Raw genomic sequence first — 23,682 nt, 5'->3', positions numbered from 1 at the left:
CTTTGGATAAGCTGCTCTGCAATATTCAGCCCATTTCATTTCCTCCAACTCCCCTCCGTGCCCACCCACACACTCTGTATTTCCCGAAACCTCAGACATTGGCTACTATGTTTGCCTGTCCCCAATGGCACCCTATACCCTACATAGTACCACTATGGGCCCTAGTCAACAGCAGTGCATTTCATAGTGAATAGGGTGCCGTTTGGAATGCAAGACTGTACAGTGACGCAGTAGAAAATGTTTCAATGGCATGGCTGGAATGCAATTACCTAGGACTCTAAAATCATATTTCCGTCCCTGTTCTCTCTCTCTCTCTCCTCTTCCTGTTTACTTTCTCTCAACTCTCCTCTTCCTGCTCTTTCTCGCTCACCTCTTCCCTTCCTGTTCTCTCTCTCCCCTCTCACCTCCCTGTTCTCTCTCTCTCCCTTCTTCCTGTTCTCTCTCGTTCTCTCTTTCTTTTTCTCTCTCTTCCTTCTCTCCCTCTCTCTCTCTCTCACTCTCTCTCTCCTCTTCCTGTTCTCTCTCTCTCCCCTTCCTGGTCTCTCTCCCCTCTCCCTTCCCTGTTCTCTCTCTCTCTCTCTCTCTCTCTCTCTCTCTCTCTCCCCTCTCCCCTCCCTGTTCTCTCTCTCTCTCTCTCTCTCTCTCTCTTTCTCTCTCTCTCTCTCTCTCTCTCTCTCTCTCTCTCTCTCTCTCGCTCTCTCTCTCCTCTTCCTGTTCTCTCTCTCTCCCCTTCCTGGTCTCTCTCCCCTCTCCCCTCCCTGTTGTCTCTCTCTCTCTCTCTCTCTCTCTCTCTCTCTCTCTCTATCTCTCTATCTCTCTCTCTCTCTCTCTCTCTCTCTCTCTCTCTCTCTCTCTCTCTCTCTCTCTCTCTCTCTCTCTCTCTCTCTCCCCTCCTTGTTCTCTCTCTCTCTCTCTCTCTCTCTCTCTTCCTGTTCTCTCTCTCTTTCCTCTCCATGTTCTCTTTCTCTATACAGACCTAATCAGGGCCATCTGAATGGTGTTTGGGTAGTAAATGAGTTTAGTGTCTTTGTAGTGTTAGATTATCACAAAGGGGAATGTTGTTGTTTGTTGAATAATGAAGAGGGTGATGGCAAAAGCAAGCAAGCACGGTGATATGCATTGCTATGGTGATTTCAGTAAACAAACAGTGCAAATCAACATCCAGTAGAAAGCAAATCTACGGCAGACGGCAAGGACTGTGGCGGCAAGTACCATCTACCGAGGCGGCATTCACCGCCAGCCTCAACGACATTTATCGTCATTCTCTCATTGAAAACAACGACATCCGGTTTGCCTTGTTCCTCGCACCATCGAAACTCAGCATAACCCTAACTCTGCACCACCTCTGCAATATTGAGGACAGCAGCTGAAGAAAGACACTTTGGCACACCTATAAAGAATGGAAGATATACAGCACAATCAGAAGTTCAGACCCCTTGACTTTTTCCACATTTTGTTACGTTACAGCCTTGTTCTAAAATGGACACAATAATGACGAATCAAAAACAGGTTTTTAGAAATGTCAGCAAAAAAAAATTCAAAAAAAATGAAATATCGCATTTACATACAGTGGGGCAAAAAGTATTTAGTCAGCCACCAATTGTGCAAGTTCTCACACTTAAAAAGATGAGAGAGGCCTGTAATTTTCATCATAGCAAATCTTGCTTGTTTGTAGGTGACCAAATACTTATTTTCCACCATAATTTGCAAATAAATTCATTAAAAATCCTACAATGTGATTTTCTGAAAAAAAAATTCTCATTTTGTCTGTCATAGTTGAAGTGTACCTATGATGAATATTACAGGCCTCTCTCATCTTTTTAAGTGGGATAACTTGCACAATTGGTGGCTGACTAAATACTTGTTTGCCCCACTGTAAGTATTCAGACCCTTTACTCAGTACTTTGTTGAAGCACATTTGGCAGCAATTACAGACTCAAGTCTTTTTGGGTATGACACTACAAGCTTGGCACATCTGTATTTGTGGAGTTTCTCCCAATCTTCTCTGCAGATTCACTCAAGCTCTGTCAGGTTGGATGAGGAGTGTCACTGCACAGCTATTTTCAGATCTCTCCAGAGGTATTTGATTGGGTTCAAGTCTGGACTCTGGCTGGGCCCCTCAAGGACATTCAGAGACCTGAAGCCACTCCTGCATTGTCTTGGCTGTATGCTTAGGGTTGTTGTCCTGTTGGAAGGTGAACCTTCACCCCAGTCTGAGGTCCTGAGTGCTCTGGAGCCTAGGATCTCTCTATGTTTTGCTCCACTCATCTTTCCCTCAATCCTGACTAGTCTCCCAGTCCCTAGTTCAATCTTGTTTTCATCAGATCAGAGAATCTTGTTTCTTATGGTCTGAGAGTCTTTAAGTGCCTTTTGGACTTTTGGAAACTCCAAGTGGGCTGTCATGTGCCTTTTACTGAGGAGTGCCTTCCGTCTGGCCACTCTACCATAAAGGCATGATTGGTGGGGTGCTGTGGAGATGGTTGTCCTTCTGGAAGTTTCTCCCATCTCCACAGAGGAACTCTGGAGCTCTGTCAGAGTGACCATCGGGTTCTTGATCACCTGCCTGACCAAGGTCCTTCTCCCCCGACTGCTCAGTTTGACTGGGAGGCCAGCTCTAGGAAGAGTCTTTGTGGTTCCAAACTTCTTCCATTTAAGAATGATGGAGGCCACTGTGTTCTTGGGGACCTTCAATTCTGCAGACATTTTTTGGTACCCTTCCCTAGATCTGTGCCTTGTCCCAATCCTGTCTCGGAGCGCTATGGACAATTCCTTCAACCTCATGGCTGGATTTTTGCTCTGACATGCACTGTCAACTGTGAGACCTTATATAGACCGGTGTGTGCCTTTCCAAATCATGTCCAATCATTTGAATTTACCAAAAGTGGACTCCTGTCAAGTTGTAGAAACATCTCAAAGATGATCAATAGAAACCGGACGCACCTGAGCTCAATTTCTAATCTCACAGCAAAGTGTCTGAATACTTATGTAAATAAGGTATTTACGTTTTTTTATTTGTAATACATTTGCAAAATATAAAAAAAATTTTTTTGCTTTGTCATTAGGGGGTATTGTGTGTATCCTCTTGAAGGATACACACAGATATAGGCACTGCCAAACTCAGGGGATCTGTTTAATATTCAAATCAAGGGTTTGTGTTTTTCTTTTCAGGTCAGCGAAATCAATATAAGCTGGAAAAAATTCTAACAAGAGACAAGCGCCCTCTGGATAAAGATTTCTTTCAGTGTGTGTGTGTCTGTGTGTGTGTGTGTCTGCCTAGCTGTGTCAGAGAGAGTAGTTGTAACGGTTTTCTTGATGCGAAGGAGAGTCGGACCAAAATGCAGCGTGTAGATTGCGATCCATGTTTTAATGAACAAATGTAAAACACGAATCAATACAAATACTACAAAATAAAGAACGTAATGAAAACCTAAACAGCCTATCTGGTGAAAACACATAGACAGGAACAATCACCCACAAACACACAGTGAAACCCAGGCTACCTAAATATGGTTCCCAATCAGAGACAATGATGAACACCTGCCTCTGATTGAGAACCATATCAGGCCGAACATAGAACTGGACAAACTAGACATGTAACATAGAATGCCCACTCAGATCACACCCTGACCAACCAAAACATAGAAAATACAAAGTAAACTATGGTCAGGGCGTGACAGTACCCCCCCCCCAAGGTGCGGACTCCGGCCGCAAAACCTGAACCTATAGGGGAGGGTCTGGGTGGGCATCTGTCCGCGGTGGCGGCTCTGGCGCTGGACGTGGACCCCACTCCATGACAGTTTTAATCCCCCTCCTAAACGTCCCTAAATAGGTTACCCACCACAATGATAACATGGGACAGAGGGACAGCTCGGGACAGAGGTAACTCGGGACAGATGGGTAGCTCAGCACTGAGAGGAAGCTCAGCACTGAGAAGAAGCTCAGCACTGAGAGGAAGCCCAGGCAGGTAGTAGAAACTACCAGAACCTGGCTGGCTGGCGGTTTCAGCAGATCCTGGTCGACTGGCGGATCTGGGAGAATCTGGTCGACTGGCGGATCTGGGAGAATCTGGTCGACTGGCGGATCTGGGAGAATCTGGTCGACTGGCGGATCTGGGAGAATCTGGTCGACTGGCGGATCTGAGAGAGTCTGGACGACTGGCAGATCTGGAAGAGTCTGGTCGACTGGCAGATCTGGAAGAGTCTGGTCGACTGGCAGATCTGGAAGAGTCTGGTCGACTGGCAGATCTGGAAGAGTCTGGTCGACTGGCAGATCTGGAAGAGTCTGGTCGACTGGCAGATCTGGAAGAGTCTGGACGACTGGCAGATCTGGAAGAGTCTGGACGACTGGCAGATCTGGAAGAGTCTGGACGACTGGCAGATCTGGAAGAGTCTGGACGACTGGCAGATCTGGAAGAGTCTGGACGACTGGCAGATCTGGAAGAGTCTGGTCGACTGGCAGATCTGGAAGAGTCTGGTCGACTGGCAGATCTGGAAGAGTCTGGACGACTGGCAGATCTGGAAGAGTCTGGACGACTGGCAGATCTGGAAGAGTCTGGACGACTGGCAGATCTGGAAGAGTCTGGTCGACTGGCAGCTCTGGCTGCTCCATGCTGACTGGCTGCTCCATGATGACTGGTAGCTCTGGCTGCTCCATGCTGACTGGCTGCTCCATGCTGACTGGCAGCTCTGGCTGCTCCATGCTGACTGGCTGCTCCATGCTGACTGGCAGCTCTGGCTGCTCCATGCTGACTGGCTGCTCTGGCTGCTCCATGCTGACTGGCTGCTCCATGCTGACTGGCTGCTCCATGCTGACTGGCGGCCCTGGCTGCTCCATGCTGACTGGCGGCCCTGGCTGCTCCATGCTGACTGGCGGCCCTGGCTGCTCCATGCTGACTGGCGGCCCTGGCTGCTCCATGCTAACTGGCAGCTCTGGCGGCTCCTTGCAGACTGGCAGCTCTGGCGGCTCCTTGCAGACTGGCAGCTCTGGCGGCATCCTGCAGACAGGCAGCTCTGGCGGCTCCTTGCAGACTGGCAGCTCCATGCAGACTGGCAGCTCCTTGCAGACTGGCAGCTCCTTGCAGACTGGCAGCTCCTTGCTAACTGGCAGCTCTATGCTAACTGGCAGCTCTATGCTAACTGGCAGCTCTATGTTAACTGGCAGTTCTGAACAGGCGGGAGACTCCGGCAGCGCTGTAGAGAAGGAAGGCTCTAACAGCGCTAAACAGGCGGGAGACTCCGACAGCGCTGGAGAGGAGGAGGGCTCCGACAGCGCTGGACAGGCGAGGCGCACTGTAGGCCTGATGCGTGGTGCTGGCACTGGTGGTACTGGGCCGAGGACACGCACAGGAAGCCTGGTGCGGGGAGCTGCTACCGGAGGGCTGGGGTGTGGAGGTGGTACTGGAAAAACCGGACCGTGCAGGCGCACTGGAGCTCTTGAGCACCGAGCCTGCCCAACCTTACCTGGTTGAATGCTCACGGTCGCCCTGCCAGTGCGGAGAGGTGGAATAGCCCGCACTGGGCTATGCAGGCGAACCGGAGACACCGAGCGCAAGGCTGGTGCCATGTAAGCCGGCCCAAGGAGACGCACTGGGGACCAGCTGCGTAGAGCCGGCTTCATGGCATTAGGCTCGACGCTCAATCTAGCCCGGCAGACACGCGGAGCTGGAATATACCGCACCGGGCTATGCACCCGCACTGGAGACACCGTGCGCACCACTGCATAACACGGTGCCTGTCCGGTCTCTCTAGCCCCCCGGTAAGCACAGGGAGTTTGCGCAGGTCTCCTACCTGGCGTAGCCATACTCCCTGTTAGCCCCCCCCCAAGAAATTTTTGGGGCTGCCTCTCGGGCTTCCTTGCCAGCCGTGTTCCCTCATATCGCCGGCTCCTCTCTCCGGCTGCCTCAGCTCTCCTAAGTGCCTCCACCTGTTCCCATGGGAGGCGATCTCTTCCAGCCAGTATCTCCTCCCAAGTGTAACAGCCCTTGCCATCCAAAACGTCCTCCCATGTCCATTCCTCTTTACGCTGCTGTTGCTGCCTGTTGACACGCTGCTTGGTCCGTTGGTGGTGGGTGATTCTGTAACGGTTTTCTTGATGCGAAGGAGAGTCGGACCAAAATGCAGCGTGTAGATTGCGATCCATGTTTTAATGAACAAATGTAAAACACGAATCAATACAAATACTACAAAATAAAGAACGTAATGAACGTAACGAAAACCTAAACAGCCTATCTGGTGAAAACACATAGACAGGAACAATCACCCACAAACACACAGTGAAACCCAGGCTACCTAAATATGGTTCCCAATCAGAGACAATGATGAACACCTGCCTCTGATTGAGAACCATATCAGGCCGAACATAGAACTGGACAAACTAGACATGTAACATAGAATGCCCACTCAGATCACACCCTGACCAACCAAAACATAGAAAATACAAAGTAAACTATGGTCAGGGCGTGACAGTAGTGGTATTTTAATCCTCAGAATCTTATAACAGAAGCTTTGTTGAGTGGGGTCAGTTGGGCCTTTGTGCTTTGTGAGAGAAGCATGTCAAAGAGCTGTTTGTCTGTCATGACCTTCACAGATAGACACATAGGGACGAAGTCTGTGACCCTTCTGTCTCTCTTGTAAATAAGAGACGACTAAGGCAGAGCAGGGTGACACTTTGTCTATATGTGTCTATCTGTGCACACAAACATGCACACACACACACACACACACCACACACACACACACACACACACACACACACACACACACACACACACCTGCGCTGTCACTCAGTCACTTGTCCATCATTCCTTTCTCTCGTGACTCAGCACTATGATTGAACAGATGGCCCTACACACATGCACTGTGTGTGGGTGTGTCTGCGTGTTTGTATGGGTTTGGTTGTGGCAGAGAGAAAGAGAGAGAGAGGGAGAGAGGGGGGGATGAGAGAGAGGGGGATGAGAGAGAGAGCGAGAGAGAGAGGGGGGGTGAGAGAGAGGGGGGATGAGAGAGAGGGTCGAATGATAGAGAGAGAGATCCAGATCCACAAAGAATTCGATCCAATTCGATCCACAAAGAATTCGAAAACAAATCCAATTTTGAAAAACTCCCATATCTACTGGGTGAAATTCCACAGTGTGCCATCACAGCAGCAAGATTTGTGACCTGTTGCCACGAGAAAAGGGCAACCAGTGAAGAACACACACCATTGTAAATACAACCCATATTTATGCTTATTTATTTTATCTTGTGTCCTTTAACCATTTGTACGTTGTTAAAACACTGTATATATATAATATGACATTTGTAATGTCTTTACTGTTTTGAAACCTCTGTATGTGTAATGTTTACTGTTAATTTTTGTTCTGTTTCACTTTATATATTCACTTTGTATGTTGTCTACCTCACTTGCTTTGGCAATGTTAACACATGTTTCCCATGCCAATAAAGCCCTTGAATTGAATTGAATTGAATTGAGAGATAGAGAGAGAGAGGGGGATGAGAGATAGAGAGGAATGAGAGAGAGAGAGAGAGAGAGAGAGAGAGAGAGAGAGAGAGAGAGGGGGGGGGTGAGAGAGAGAGAAGAATAAGAGAGAGAGAGAGAGAGAGAGAGAGAGAGAGAGGGGGATGAGAGAGAGAGGGGTATGAGAGAGTTAGAGAGAGAGAAGTCTCAGTTTCCGTACTCTCGCTGGTATCTCAGTTTGCACACTCTCTCTGGTGTCTCAGTTTGCGTACTCTCGCTGGTGCCTCAGTTTGCGTACTCTCGCTGGTGTCTCAGTTTGCATACTCTCGCTGGTGTCTCAGTTTGCATACTCTCGCTGGTGTCTTAGTTTGCGTACCCTCTCATCTCCATACCACACTTTTAATGACATTTTGTGATTAGGTTTAACACAATGCATTATATGCATCATACTTCAATGTGCCCAACAATGCAGGCCACACTTCAGCTGAAGAATGGCTGAGGTTTAAATCAGGACACGACAGCTCTAGTTGGACAGCGGGTTAGACCAGGTGACCAGGGTAGATGGGGAGAACTGGGCTGTGTCCCAAATGGCACTGTATTCCCTACGTAATGCACCACTTTTGACCAGGACCTATTGGGACACAGCCCATGTCCCTTCAGGTGATCAGTGATTGCCACTCCCAGAGAATGAGGCTTGGCCTATATGGGCCCAGCAGAGAAGACTGTAGCAGAGGGTCTCTCTTTGTCTTTCTCTCTACACCCCCCTCCCATCTCTCTCTCTCTCTCTCTCTCTCTCTCTCTCTCTCTCTCTCTCTCTCTCTCTCTCTCTCATAAAACATAGCTACCGTTCCTCCACATTCTTGATGTGAACTATGAACTTGCTGTTTATCAGGCTCAAGGCATGTAATTGAATGTTTAGAGAGTGATAGTGTCTCTCGTAGTGAGGCTAGGAAGGAAGAAATAGACCCCAGATTTGTTTTTAATTTGTGTATTTAACCTTTATCCGAGGCAAGTCAATTAAGTCCAAATTCTTATTCACTATGACGGCGAGGGGCGTGTGCGGCGCTGAATAAATGAAAGTACAGAGAAGAAAAAAGGGGGAATGTGGTAGTTATGAAATCCTTCCTAATGGAGGAATAAACTATCAACATTTCCTTTTCCAGTATTGATCAGAACTGAAGAGGTCATTAGCTGCTGTTTGTGGCTGGTGGTTCTATATCTCTGCAGTTGTCTGTGAATCAATCTTCCTTTCTGCTGTGCTTTCACTACTGGATGTCTGTCTTCTCTCAGAGCGTGTGAAACTGAACATGACATAGACCAATAACCACAGCTGCCCTGATGTGAGTGTGTGAGTGTGTGTGGCACCCTCTTCTTCTTCATAAGCATATCATATCTGTAACAGACCACTTTAGAAAGCACTGGCAGTATAAAGCCAATAGTGCATGATTAGCAAATGGACACCCTTCACACCAAGTCTCTGATTTAATGGGCTAAGTCAACTCAATCCATTCACTGTGTTGATCCATCACCAAGTCAATTACAATCCACAAGGAGTTGTTCAGCGTGGAAAGCAAATCAGTATCTAACTAGATTTAACCTTGTAGTTCTTTACTGTGATAAACACACTACGGCCTACACTGGTTTATCTGTTCAGCGGTTTAACTCTCTCGCTGTGTCTCTCACTCTCTCTCTCGCCTCCCCTCCCCCTTTCTCCCTCCCTCCCTCTCTAACTCACCCTCCCTCCTTCTCTCTCTCTCAATCTCCCTCCCTCCCCCCTCCCTCCCTCTCTCCCTCCCTCCCTCTCTCTAACTCGCCCTCCCTCCTTCTCTCTCTCTCAATCTCCCTCCCTACCCCCTCCCTCCCTCTCTCCCTCCCTCCCTCTCTCTAACTCGCCCTCCCTCCTTCTCTCTCTCTCAATCTCCCTCCCTCCCCCTCCCTCTCTCCCTCCCTCTCTCTCTCTTTCTCACCCTCCCTCGCCCTCTCTTCCTCCCTCCTTCTCTCCCTCTCGCCCTCCCTCCCTCTCTCTCCCTCTCAACCTCCCTTCCCCTCTCTCCCTCTCTCTCTCTCTCTCCCTCCCTCCCTCTCCTCCCTACAGTGGGTGTTGGCCTTTGAGATCTTCATCCCCCTGGTCCTTTTCTTCATCCTGCTGGGCCTGCGCCAGAAGAAACCTGCCATCCCTGTCAAGGAAGGTAGGAAAGACTGAAAGAAGGGAGCTTCACAAAAAGGTGTACAAATGAAAGAGTAGTAGAAGGAATGCAGACGGCAGTGCCAGTCTGTTTGTGCCATCATGCCAAACATTGTTTTGCTTGACAAGTACAGCAATGGAGTTGGAAAAAGCACAAACAGATCTGGGACCAGGTTACAGAAAGAGAGAACAGATCTAGGTCCAGGCTACAGAGAGAGAGAACAGATCTGGGACCAGGCTACAGAAAGAGAGAACAGATCTGGGACCAGGTTACAGAAAGAGAGAACAGATCTGGGACCAGGTTACAGAAAGAGAGAACAGATCTGGGACCAGGCAACAGAAAGAGAGAACAGATCTGGGACCAGGTTACAGAAAGAGAGAACAGATCTGGGACCAGGTTACAGAAAGAGAGACAGATCTGGGACCAGGCTACAGAAAGAGAGAACAGATCTGGGACCAGGTTACAGAAAGAGAGAACAGATCTGGGACCAGGTTACAGAAAGAGAGAACAGATCTGGGACCAGGCAACAGAAAGAGAGAACAGATCTGGGACCAGGTTACAGAAAGAGAGACAGATCTGGGACCAGGCTACAGAAAGAGAGACAGATCTTGGACCAGGTTACAGAAAGAGAGAACAGATCTGGGACCAGGTTACAGAAAGAGAGAACAGATCTGGGACCAGGTTACAGAAAGAGAGACAGATCTGGGACCAGGCTAATGCAGAAAAAAATGAGAGGAGAACGGGAGCCAGGGGGTGAGGAGTGACGGTGGTTGGTGGTTAGTTAGGCACAGTGTTGTGGTTGTGTGGGAATCCTCCGTTGCTACAGCTCACTATTGAAGGGGAGTCCACCACCACCAGTTTGAACACAACACATCAATCTAACCAGACTTTCAGTGACAGTCCAGAAGGAAGGGAACGCTGCTGTAGCCTGCAGATGTAGAGGATGCATCTTGATCTTAATATAGAATGTTTGCTTCTCAAATGGCACCTTATTTCCTACACAGTACACTACTTTTAGTAGTCCTCTGTAAAGGCTATAGGGTGTTATTTGGGACCCAGCCTCTATGTGTTGTTGTGACAGATGATAACGTAACGCTGTATAGAATTTCCACCTACAGTATTTCTGTTCAGTTGTACAAGGCTCAAATGGAGCTTTACTAATCTGCCATTGAATGAATGTCTGGTTGCATAAAACACTGGTGTCTAGAATGTTGTCATTCATACTGTTTAGTCATGTACTGTCATGTACTGTCATGTACTGTCATGTACTGTCATGTTTAGTCATGTACTGTCATGTACTGTCATGTACTGTCATGTTTAGTCATGTACTGTCATGTACTGTCATGTACTGTCATGTACTGTCATGTACTGTCATGTTTAGTCATGTACTGTCATGTACTGTCATGTACTGTCATGTTTAGTCATGTACTTTCATGTTTAGTCATGTACTGTCATGTTTAGTCATGTACTGTCATGTTTAGTCATGTACTGTCATGTTTAGTCATGTACTGTCATGTTTAGACATGTACTGTCATGTTTAGTCATGTTTAGACATGTACTGTCATGTTTAGTCATGTACTGTCATGTTTAGACATGTACTGTCATGTTTAGTCATGTTTAGTCATGTTTAGACATGTACTGTCATGTTTAGTCATGTTTAGTCATGTTTAGTCATGTTTAGTCATGTTTAGACATGTACTGTCATGTTTAGTCATGTTTAGTCATGTTTAGTCATGTTTAGTCATGTACTGTCATGTTTAGACATGTTTAGTCATGTTTAGTCATGTTTAGTCATGTTTAGTCATGTACTGTCATGTTTAGACATGTTTAGTCATGTTTAGTCATGTACTGTCATTGTCCACAGACATCCACACCTGTTTTATTTACCTGTTTTTTTCTTCTCTTTTACTCTATGACCCTCTGCTCTCTCTCTCTCCCTCTCTCTCTCTCTCTCTCTCTTCTCTCTCTCTCTCTCTCTCTTTCTCTCTCTCTCTCTCTCTCTCTCTCTCTCTCTCTCTCTCTCTCTCTCTCTCTCTCTCTCTCTCTCTCTCTCTCTCTCTCTCTCTCTCTCTCTCTCTCTCTCTCTCTCTCTCTCTCTCTCTCTCTCTCTCTCTCTCTCTCTCTCTCTCCTCTCTCTCTCTCTCTCTCTGATGATGATGTCCCCCCTCTCTCTCTCTCTCTCTCTCTCTCTCTTTCTCTCTCTCTTTCTCTCTCTTTCTCTCTCTCTCTCTCTCTCTTCTCTCTCTCTCCTCTCTCTCTCTCTCTGATGATGATGTCCCCCCTCTCTCTCTCTCTCTCTCTCTCTCTCCCCTCTATCCCCCTCTCTCTCTCTCTCCCCTCTATCCCTCTCTCTCTCCCCTCTCTCTCTCTCTTCTTTCTCTCTCTCTGTTCTCTCTCTCTCCCTTCTCTCTCGTATCTTCATGATGCATGTTCACTGCATGCTGAATCAGTCTGTAAGTGTCAAAGTCTTTATCATTGTGGCTTCATGATTATCTCTAAGTTATGATTACCTTGACTCTGACTTTGGTCTCCTGTTATAATCCTGTCTGGGATGTGGGACAAGTGTGTGTGTATGTGTGTGCTCGCGAGCCATGTGTGCAGGTGTGTGTGTGTGTGTGTGTGTGTGTGTGCGGCTCCCCTCCTGATGTCCGTGTCTCTGTGTTGTCAGCACCGTGCTGAGTCTCAGGCGTACAAAATGGCACCCTATTCCCTTTATAGGGCACTACTTTGACCAGGGCAGTGCATTACATAGGGGAAAAGGTTGTCATTTGTGACATAGGCTCAGTGACTGGGAAGGGATCTGTCTACAATGTTGTCTCTGGCCAACAGATCCTATTTCACACATCTGACTAATGCTAAAAAGCTTTGTGCCCAGGTTAGCGCTGTAAGGCACACACTGGCACCGCACCACATATACACAACACACAAGGGATGCACATGCACCGGCTCACATGTGCAGGGAGCAAATATGAAATGTGATCTGTGACGGCTCTCACACGGTCGCAGTGACAAACAAAGTCTGTGTGAAAATATTCCTTTAAAGCGATTTGTGAGAATTTTGAAGATGAACGTTGTCTCTGTGTGTGTTTGTCTATGTTTCTACGTGTCTGTGTTTCTGTGATAACCAGTTACTGGTGACAATACATGCTACTGTCAATACCGTCAATACTGTCAATACTGTATATATAACATATACCATACATCTGGCTGGAGCTAGCTCTTATTCAGCCTGGGCCCAGATCTGTGTCCTATCATGTCTAAGGAGTGGCATGATGGCACAGACAGACTGGTACCCAGGCTAGCTCTAACTGACTGACACCCAGGCTAGCCCTGACAGACTGGTACCCAGGCTAGCTCTGACAGACTGGTACCCAGGCTAGCTCTGACAGACTGGTACCCAGGCTAGCTCTAACAGACTGGTACCCAAGCTAGCTCTAACTGACTGACACCCAGGCTAGCCCTGACAGACTGGTACCCAGGCTAGCTGTGACAGACTGGTACCCAGGCTAGCTCTGACAGACTGACACCCAGGCTAGCTCTAACAGACTGGTACCCAGGCTAGCTCTGACAGACTGGCACCCAGGCTAGCTCTGACAGACTGGTACCCAGGCTAGCTGTGACAGACTGGTACCCAGGCTAGCTCTGACTGACTGGTACCCTGATATTTTCTGCTGGTTGACTGATCCAGATGTCAGGTCTGACCAGGGAGGGGATGACTATCCTAAATGGCAACCTATATGTATTCCCTATTTAGTGCACTATGGGCCCTGGTAAAAAATAGTGCAATATATACATAATATAGACACAATATATACACAATATATACACAATATATACACAATATATACACTCATAGAACAAAGGGTTCCAAAATAGTTCTTCGGATGTCTCCAGGAGAATCCTTTTTGGTTTCTGGTAGAATCATTTTGGGTTCCATGTAAAACTCTCTGTGGAAAGAGTTCTCGGCTGTCTCCAGAAGAATCCTTTTTGGTTCCTGGTAGAATCATTTTGGGTTCCATGTAAAACTCTCTGTGGAAAGAGTTCTCGGCTGTCTCCAGAATAATCCTTTTTGGTTCCTGGTAGAATCATTTTGGGTTCCATGTAAAACCCTCTGTGGAAAGAGTTCTACAGGAACCCAAAATTGTTCTACTTGGAACCAAACGCGTTCTACCTGGAACCAACAAGGGTTCTTCAAAGGGTTCTCATATGGTGATTGTAGAGAATATGAGCCATGTAGGATGCAGGTACTACCTTCACTAGAGAGTCAGTCACTAAAGATATTACTCAGCAGCTCTAAATACAAGTTGCCGTTAGGCACAGATCCAGGATCAGTCTACCCTCTCCAAACCTAACCATAACCATCAGAGGTGGGAAACCCCAAAATTGACCTTAGATCAGTGCCTCTAGGGGCAACATCATCCTAGACCATTTATGAGAAGTGCTCACTTTGTCTGGAATTGGCTCAGCAGTGGGTGTTTTTAACTGTTATAGGTTATTCAATAAGACAGTAATAGCACCAGAGTAAGTGGCAGCGATTTAGTCTTAGGATAAAGCAACGTTGGTGAAATGGATCGATTTTTATAATCTCAGGGAGTAACTCATTTTTATACCTCTCCGACATTCTCAAAGAGGCCTATTTGTTAAGCTAGAATTCCTGTTCTATCCAAAGGGATGAATTCATGTAATATGAGGGAGTGAGAGATGGATGGATAATTAAGTAGAATAGAGAGTGTTGTTGTTGCCAGGCACCTCGCCCAGTGGGTGGATGGATCTACTGCTGCTGAAAGACAAAAGAGTGAGAAAAACTCTTTACGGTAGTCATGGAAACATGGGCCATTCCATTGTACACTATTAGCATGGACCTAGTTCTTATTCCAGTGTTGATTAAAGCGTGTCCAGCAGCAGTCAACGTTTATGAGTGGATGACAAACAAGAGCAGACATAAAGATGACAGCACTCTATGTCTCAGCCTGACATCTGGGTACCGCTTCTCTCTGCTTCTGACTGTGTGTTATCGGTGACCGGGGTTTTGCTTTCTCTCTAACCTCCTCTCTCTTTTCTCCTTTTTGGTCTTTGGACTACATTGAAACCCTCCAACGAACCTCTTCCTTACCAATCCTTCAATCCACTTCCCTCTCCTCTCTTCTCTCTCCTCTCTTCGCTCTCCTCTCTTCTCTTCCCTCTCCTCTCTTCTCTCTCCTCTCTTCTCTCTCCTCTCTTCCCTCTCCTCTCTTTTCTCTCCTCTCTTCTCTCTCCTCTCTTCCCTCTCCTCTTCCGCAATTTTCCTGTGAATACTATCCCTTTCTCGCTTTCTCTCCCCTCCCTCTCTATCAATGTCATCCCTCTCTATCTCTCTCTACCCCTCTCTATCTCTGATCTCCCTACCTACCCTCTGTCCCTTTTCCTGTCCCTCCCTGGTGTCCGTCCTGTCTGTCTAGCCTTCTACAGCGCAGCACCCCTCACCTCAGCAGGCATCATCCCCATCATGCAGTCTCTGTGTCCCGACGGCCAGAGGGACGAGTTTGGCTTCCTGCAGTACAAGAACTCCACGTGAGTCACATAGTCAGTCAGTCCAAGCTGTCCTTCCTCTCCCCCTCTCTCTCACACACTCTGTCTGTCTGTCTGTCTGTCTGTCTGTCTGTCTGTCTGTCTGTCTGTCTGTCTCTCTGTCTGTCTGTCTGTCTGTCTGTCTGTCTGTCTGTATGTCTGTCTGTCTGTTTGTCTGTCTGGCAATTAAATCTCTCAGTGTTAATGTCTACAATACTTACAGTAATGGCAGGAGTGGACAATGGTCATAATCTGTAATTATGTGCATTTAATAATTGAATCTCTCTCTGTTGATGTGTGGGACCTCCTAATGGGAGAGGGCTGCCATTGTGTCTTTGAACTATACCCTATACCTCTCTCTCTCTCTTTTGTCCCTCCCACCTGTCTTCTCCCTCTCTCGCTTTGTCCCTTCCTTTCACTCGCTCGACTCTCTCTCTCCCCCCTACTGCCCCTCCCTCTCCCCCTTCTCCCCCCTCCCCCAGTGTGACCCAGTTGTTGGAGCGGATCAGTGATGTGGTGTTACAGAACCACCTGCTCACAGCAGACAGGCCAGGACTGGGCCAGGAGCTGGAGTCCCTGCAACAACACCTGGAGAGACTCAGCACGCCCACAGGGCCCTCCTCGCTGGACAACGGCTTCAACACCAGCCAAGGTATGTGTGTCAGTTTGTGTCAGACCGGAGTCATAACATTTTTAACCTTAATAGATGTGAAGGTGGATTTTTTTCAATACAACATATGATGGTTCAACGTTAGTGGAGGCTGGTGACTTGAGGAGGAACGGAGACTAATGGTATACGTAGGTGTTGGCCGATACAGACGGCAATGCTTGTTTGAAAAATCATCTAAAACAAATGATAGTAACCCCAACATTTTTATTAAGGAATGGGACAAGGCCAGTTTGTCTAAGGGAATGGTAGTGTGCAGGACAGGCTCATCATACCAGCAGTGGTCAACCTTGCTCCACTGATCCCTGATCTACTCAGTGAGCAGACTTCTATTCCAGCCCAGAAATAGCACACTTGATTATCAGGTGTGTTATTACTGGGCTGAAACAGAACCCTGCACACCCAACAGACCTCTAGCAGGGTTGACCAGCTCCAGTTGGAAAAGGTTTATACAATTTGTGTGACGTTTAACTTTAATTTTGTATACAACATTTGCTAATAATATAGGTACACATACAGTATAATCCATGGCATATAGGATATATATAGGATATACAGTATATATATATATACACCCTTAGTCTCAGTCTTAGGACATTCATTGGCACCTCTCTCTTCATCTGCAAACAGGCTTTCAAAGCTTTCCATATTTGAGGACAGAACACATCAAAGATACAGGCTTCATTATATTTAAATTATACAGGACTGAATATTATGTTTGCTATTATCTCTCTGTCCTCAAAGTTTTCCCTTCTAGGTACTGGAACTGCAAAATATTTTGATATTGTCCTCCCATCAAATGACCGGCCCTGTTCAGTAGCCTACCTTCTCCTTTTACTGTTAGTCCCCTCTTCATGGCTGTTACAAATGCATTTGGTGACTGTCTTTTTAATTTACAATGATTACATCAAGATAGATAGCTAAAAGGAAATTATCTAGCTGATGATATTTATTTCGCTTGGCTAAACAGTGTGTAAGGTTAGCTAGCTAGCAGCTCAGTTGAGTTAGCCTACAACATGACCTAGCTAGCTAGCGAACTTCTGGGTGAAACGTTGCACATTTAAACAAGGGGAACATTCATCAGTGTGTTGTGGGTATCTTATCTTTATTTAATGAGTTTATTTTATATCCAGCAGCTGCAAGTTATTGAATGAGTTGTACACTGTTTTTGATAGAGTGCTGTGTCATCTCTACTGGAGAAGCAGTTCAGTATATTCTCTGTGGTTGTGCTGAATGATTCTACCCCTGCAGGGTTCACCGTGGCCAGTATGTTGAAGAACCAGTCTGTGTTCCGTCAGTTTCTGGTCAGGAATCTGTCTCTCCCCAATAACACGGCCAGCCTTCTGCTCTCCACTCCTGTCAACCTCAAAGAGGTCTGTGCTCCTGTCACACGCATGCACGCACACAAGCAGATACACACAGATTCACACACACACACGCACAGATTCACACACACACACACACACACACACACACACACACACACACACACACACACACACACACACACACACTGTACCTCCCCAGTCCCCATCAACCCCCTGGGGAGTGTTTTATTATAGAGTAATGATGTTTTTTTTGTTGCGCATTTAAATTCCAGTGTTGTCACATGACTGATGAACAATTAAGTAACAAACAATGTCAGTATAGCCTGCCAAACCTGAATCTTTCCTCTTGGTTATATTTCAATTTAGATAACACATTTTTGACATCTAAACTAGAACACCCGATCGTCAAAATTTCAGATTTGACAAAGACCTGTGTGTGTGTGTGTGTGTGTGTGTGTGTGTGTGTGTGTGTGTGTGTGTGTGTGTGTGTGTGTGTGTGTGTGTGTGTGTGTGTGTGTGTGTGTGTGTGTGTGTGTGCATCCTGTTCTCTGAGTGTCCTCTCTCCCCCTGCTGAACTGTAGGTCTTCAACATGATATTTGGCCTGTACCCCAGAGCTGGAGGGGGGAGTAGTCATGCTTCAGGAGGGGCAAAAGAGACCGCACAAACCCCTGCAGAGAAGAGCCTTCAACTGGAAGTAGGATGCTAATTGGAAATATTACATTGAATGTAATTGATCTGAGTGGGTGTATTAGTTCTGCAGTAATCCCTGTACTATCCTCCCTTCAGGAGAAGCTTCTGGGAGCCATGCATCGTCTGGACGGAGGACTGATCCACAAAGCTTTGCGAGACCCAACCAAAGCAGCCCATCGGCAGGGCCTACTCAAACTCATGTCTCAGGCATTAGGCCTAGCAGAAGGAGAGGCAGGCCAGAGATACGATCCCCAGGGACTGAAGGAGATGGAGGTACACTACCTGATATATTCTCCTATATCTGAATCATCCTCCTTTTCTTTCCTCCTTCCTCCTGTCTTTTTTTATATTGAATCACTGACCTTTATTGTACAGGAATACCATTGAAATAATGTATACTATATACTGTATGATGATGATGATGAGTATGAAGAAGATGATGATGACGATGAGGTTGATGAGGATGATGATGATGATGATGATGAGGTTGATGAGGATGATGGTGATGACGATGATGATGATGATGATGAAATGTATATGCTGTTGATTGTAAAAATATAAAAAAATCCCCCTCGAAGGATGTTCTCCTGACTGGTGCCATGTTGGAAATGCTTACTTGTGGGGAGGATGGGACTGGTGAGCTGAGCAAGATCCTATTGGTTCCTGAGAAGCAGCAGTCCCTGCTCCAGGCCTATCGCAGCACAGTGTGTGGTGGCGGGGAGGGACAGAGGACTGAGCGCTTTGGAGAGATGAGCCAGGAGCTGAGAGACCAGATAGACACACAGAGCCTCGTTGACAAGGTACAGTACTGAGAGACCAGATAGAGCCTATTTAACAAGGTACAGTACTGAGAGACCAGATAGAGCCTCGTTGACAAGGTACAGTACTGAGAGACCAGATAGAGCCTATTTAACAAGGTACAGTACTGAGAGACCAGATAGAGCCTCATTGACAAGGTACAGTACTGAGAGACCAGATAGAGCCTCATTGACAAAGTACAGTACTGAGAGACAATGGCTAGGGCCCAAATTGCACCCTATTCCCTATTCAGTGCCCTACTTTTGAACTGAGCCCTATGGTTCCTGGTCAAATGAAGTGCACTGAATAGAGAATAGGGTGCACACTCAAAGGCTGCTTTGAACTGGGGATCACCATGGTGAGCAGGGCCGTACTACCGCATTTGGCACCGACTTCCGTGCCCTTCTGGGGACCTCCATTTTGCCATGGTGCAGAGAGAAAAATGTGCAGTATTATAACGCTATTCTACACATTTTGCCATGAGGCTGGGAGAAGGTCGGGGGCCCCGTGGCACCTGCTCTGCATGCCCGTTCAGTAATCCGGCCCTGATGGCGAAGTGCTTTTCACTCATCAAACACAAATAAATACTGTAAACACTGTGGAGTGTGGAATGGCAGACAGTCCATGACTCCTCAGTATATCTATGTACTCTACAGCACTCATTCTCCTCTCTTCCTATGATTCTTCTCTTCTTTCACACTCTCTCTCTCTCTCTCTCTCCCACTCCCTTTCTTGCTCTCCACACCAGCTGCGTCTGGAGAAGGTCAACTTCTCGGCTCCTCTGTCCCAGTCCCACCTGGGTGCTCTGCTGAAAGACCTGGCTGACGTGGAGAGGCTCGTCAGGGACGTAGACCTGCTGTCAGGCCTGGCTCGCCTGCTCCCTAAGGGGGCCTGTGCTGGGGCTCATACGGTCCCTGGGGCCCCTGCCAACACCACCACCTCCTGGGCCCGCAACGCCACTACCTGGGGGCCCAACACCACTGAGACCCCTGGGGAGGAGGGAGGAGAGGAGGAGGGTGGAGGACGAGAGAAAGAGAAAGGGAAAGAGAATCCTCATTCACAGTTTTCTGCTTTTGTACAGCTGTGGGCAGGGCTGCAGCCTATTCTGTGTGGGAACGATAGGTGTGTGTCTTCGTAATGGGATCATTCCTGTGCTGTTGTTCTTTGACTTGAGATCAACCTGAGTGCCAGTTGAGATCAACCTGAGTGCCAGTCTGTTTGTTCTATCATGCCAATCCCCTGTCACTTACTGTCATGACAGCAATGGAATGGCTGGAGCACAAACAGATCCGGGACCAGGCTAGAGATCTACAGGGTATGCAGGCTTTTGTTCCAGCCGTATAAGAACACCCCAGTTCAACTAAACAAGAACGTAATGTTTGGAATTGATGAGGTGTGTTAGAGCTGGGCTGGCACCAGGGTAGGGAAACCCTGTGCTCTATACCTATGCTGTAAAGGCTAAAGTTGTTGATTTCTGTCTTCTGTCTATCTCCAGGATCATTGAGCCTGAAGCTTTGAAGCAGGGGAATATGAGCTCTCTGGGTTTCACCAGTAAAGAGCAGCGCAATCTGGGTTTACTCGTGCATCTGATGACTACAAATCCCAAGATCCTCTACTCTCCTGTTGGCTCACAGGTGGACAAAGTAATTCAGAAGGCAAGTACATGATCATGTTCTTTCAGACTCTGTCATCTGTATCATTATAATGCATATGTACAGTCCAGTCAAAAGTTTGGACACACCTACTCATTCAAGGGTTTTACTTTATTTTTACTATTTTCTACATTGTAGAATAATAGTGAACTATGAAATAACACACATGGAATCATGTAATTATCAGAATATATGTAATATTTGAGATTTTTTCAAAGTAGCCACCCTGTGCCTTGATGACAGCTTTGCACACTCTTGGTATTCTCTCAACCAGCTTCACCTGGAATGCTTTCCATCAGTCTTGAAGGAGTTCCCACATATACTGAGCACTTGTTGGCTTCTTTTCCTTCACTCTGCGGTCCAACTCATCCCAAACCATCTCAATTGGGTTGAAGTCAGGTGATTGTGGATGCCAGGCCATCTGATGCAGCACTCTATAACTCTCCTTTTTGGTCAAATAGCCCTTACACAGCCTGGAAGTGTGAGGGGTCATTGTCCTGTTGAAAAACAAATGATAGTCCCACTAAGCGCAAACCAGATTACTGCAGAATGTTGTAGTAGCCATGCTGGTTATGTGTGCCTTGAATTCTAAATAAATCAGACAGTGTCACCAGCAAAGCACCCACACACCATCACACTTCCTCCTCCATGCTTCACGGTGGGAACCACACATGCAGAGATCATCAATTCACCTACCCTGCGTCTCACAAAGACACAGTGGTTGGAACCAAAAATCTCAAATTTGGAGTCCAAAGGACAGATCTCCATTGCTTGTGTTTCTTGGCCCAAGCAAGTCTCCTTTTCTTATTGGTGTCCTTTAGTGGTGGAGTTTTTGCAGCAATTCGAACATGAAGGCCTGATTCACGCAGTCTTCTCTCAACAGTTGATGTTGAGATGTGTCTGTTACTTGAACTCTGTGAAGCATTTATTTGGGCAGCAATTTCTGAGGCTATTAACTCTAATGAACTTTTCCTCTGCAGCAGAGGTAACTCTGGGTCTTCCTTTCCTGTGGCGGTCCTCATGAGAGCCAGTTTCATCATAGCGCTTGATGGTTTTTGCGAACGCACTTGAAGAAGCTTCTTGAAGTTCTTGAAATGTTCCGCGTTGACTGACCTTCATGTCTTAAAGTAATGATGGACTGTCATTTCTCTTAGCTTTTTTTAGATGTTCTTGCTATAATATGGACTTGGTATTTTACCAAATAGGGCTATCTTCTGTATACCTTGTCACAACACAACCAATTGGCTCAAACGCACTAAGAAGGAAAACAATTCCACAAATTAACTTTTAAGAAGGCACAGCTATTCATTGAAATGCATTCCAGGTGACTTATGAAGCTGGTTGAGAGAATGCCAAGAGTTTGCAAAGCTGTCATCAAAGCAAAGAGTGGCTACTTTTAATACTTTTTTGTTTACTACATGTTTCCATGTGTGTTTTTTCATAGTTTTGATGTCTGCACTATTATTCCACAATATAGAAAATAGTAAAAATAAAATGATGAGTAAAAATGAGTAGGTGTGTCCAAACTTTTGACTGATACTGTATGTATACAGTGACTGGTGCCTTCTATGCTGTGTCCTCTGCGATAGAGTTGTTCCGATGTCATTTTTGCATTGCTGGGTTAAACATTAGCAGGATATACAGCTAATTTCATAAATAATAAATGAAAATGACTATGAAATGCATATGTATGCAAGATGGAAATCATGTGTTTGGTGTATTTGATACCAATCCACTAATTCCGCTCCAGCCATTACCACAAGCCCGTCCTCCCTAATTTAGGTTCCACCAACCTCCTGGGATTGAGACTCATATTAAGAAGAAAAGGGAACGTGGTCTTTAGTGGGAACCCCAAAGTCATTTATCAGACACTTTTAGACTCTCAGCGTATTGAGAACATGTTGTGAATTCATTAGAAACACCATGGTCATTTGTTTCCCAGCCTAAACACATTAACCATTCAACTGCATGTTCTGTATATTGGTTTAGAGCACAATGTGTAGGAAGTCAATGAGCTGCTAGATTAATCATGCTCCTCCCCAGTCCCCGGAGGTCTCCTATACCACAACATATGCACAACTGGCCATTGATTATGTTTCTCTGTACATCCCACTAGTTACCACAGGCTTGTTATTGGCAGACAGTTGATTTCTTATCTTAGCAAGTGGACTGGAGGATGGAGGCTGAGAAATTATTAAAACTAGAGAGAGAGGGGGAGGGGCAGGGAGTGGAGAGAGTGGCCACAGAAAGGACTCAACAGAAAAGTAACAACGGTTGAAAGGATGTGGATAGAGTAACTGGATACAGTGATGGGACTGGGATAGCTCTGGTCCAGGGTGTTAGCTGAGAAAACCTAGTGCCAGCAAGCCACACGTAACTCCTTGGACCAGAGCTAGGACTTGCACAGCTTCTGTGTTGATGGTGACATGTGCTATTGCTTGCTGTCTGTGTAGGCAAATGAGACATTTGCGTTTGTGGGGAACGTGACTCACTACGCCAGGGTGTGGCTCAACATCTCTGCCCAGCTCAGGACCTACCTGGAGGAGGGCAAGCTGCACCACCAGCTGGCCTGGCTGCAGCTGGTAACACACAGTAATAACTTAATAAGATAACGCATACACATAATACTAAATATTTATTGTCCCCCACACAGTACATTTATACAGTCCTTATCTTGCCTGATAAGCCCATACGTACACATACTGTAACACAAACACAAACACAACTTCTGATGTCCTCCTCTTCTTAGTTGACCTCTAACCTGCGTGGTCACCCGGAGCTGCTGAACGGGACGGACAGTGACCTGTTGCGTGGGCTGCTGGATGGCAACTACACCCTGTCCAACACCTCCACCCTGCTGGAGCAGCTGGACACCATTGACAACGCAGCATGCGGCTGGACACACTTCATGTCCAAGGTCAGTGTTCAGGAGATGAGCCGTTGGTTGTGTCCCAAATGCCACCCTATTTCCAAAACAATTCACTACTTTTGGTCAGAGCCAAGAGGGATCTGGCCTAAAGTAGTGCACTACCGTACAGTATATAAGCAAATAGGATGGCATTTCAGACACAGCCTGTATGTAGGCAGGAGGTACCATAAACATGGGTGGTCTGATTCAGACTGACAAAGGAAGAGCGATAGAACTTGAGTACATTGATCCAGTCCCACAGACAGCGGGCGTACAGTAATATGAGCATTGATAATCAGTACCACACAGCACGCAAAGCTCAATTCAATGCTCAGTCCCAGGAGACATCCCAAATGGCACCCTAACTTTTAACCAGAGTCCATAGGGCAAGGACTAGTGTTACCAGTGTTAGAGATATAGACGGTTCCTGTGCTCTTGGCAGTTGGCACT

General features: G+C 46.7%; 1 protein-coding gene across 3 annotated transcripts in view; it reads left to right on the top strand.

The window, feature by feature from the left end:
* Positions 1-23,682, top strand: part of LOC139390154 (ATP-binding cassette sub-family A member 2-like) — a 142,051-nt gene that overhangs the window by 63,447 nt on the left and 54,922 nt on the right. For all 3 annotated transcript variants that reach the window (XM_071137362.1, XM_071137361.1, XM_071137360.1), the window contains exons 2-12: positions 9,551-9,644; positions 15,080-15,191; positions 15,671-15,840; positions 17,107-17,228; positions 17,765-17,878; positions 17,971-18,147; positions 18,453-18,674; positions 19,421-19,794; positions 20,168-20,327; positions 22,778-22,906; positions 23,074-23,241. In XM_071137362.1, the coding sequence (XP_070993463.1) occupies positions 9,551-9,644; positions 15,080-15,191; positions 15,671-15,840; positions 17,107-17,228; positions 17,765-17,878; positions 17,971-18,147; positions 18,453-18,674; positions 19,421-19,794; positions 20,168-20,327; positions 22,778-22,906; positions 23,074-23,241 (1,842 nt within the window). The remainder of the gene's footprint in view (positions 1-9,550; positions 9,645-15,079; positions 15,192-15,670; positions 15,841-17,106; positions 17,229-17,764; positions 17,879-17,970; positions 18,148-18,452; positions 18,675-19,420; positions 19,795-20,167; positions 20,328-22,777; positions 22,907-23,073; positions 23,242-23,682) is intronic.

Source organism: Oncorhynchus clarkii, chromosome 30, assembly GCF_045791955.1.
Source record: "Oncorhynchus clarkii lewisi isolate Uvic-CL-2024 chromosome 30, UVic_Ocla_1.0, whole genome shotgun sequence".
NCBI lineage: Eukaryota > Metazoa > Chordata > Actinopteri > Salmoniformes > Salmonidae > Oncorhynchus > Oncorhynchus clarkii.
This window is presented reverse-complemented; position numbering and strand designations above follow the sequence as displayed.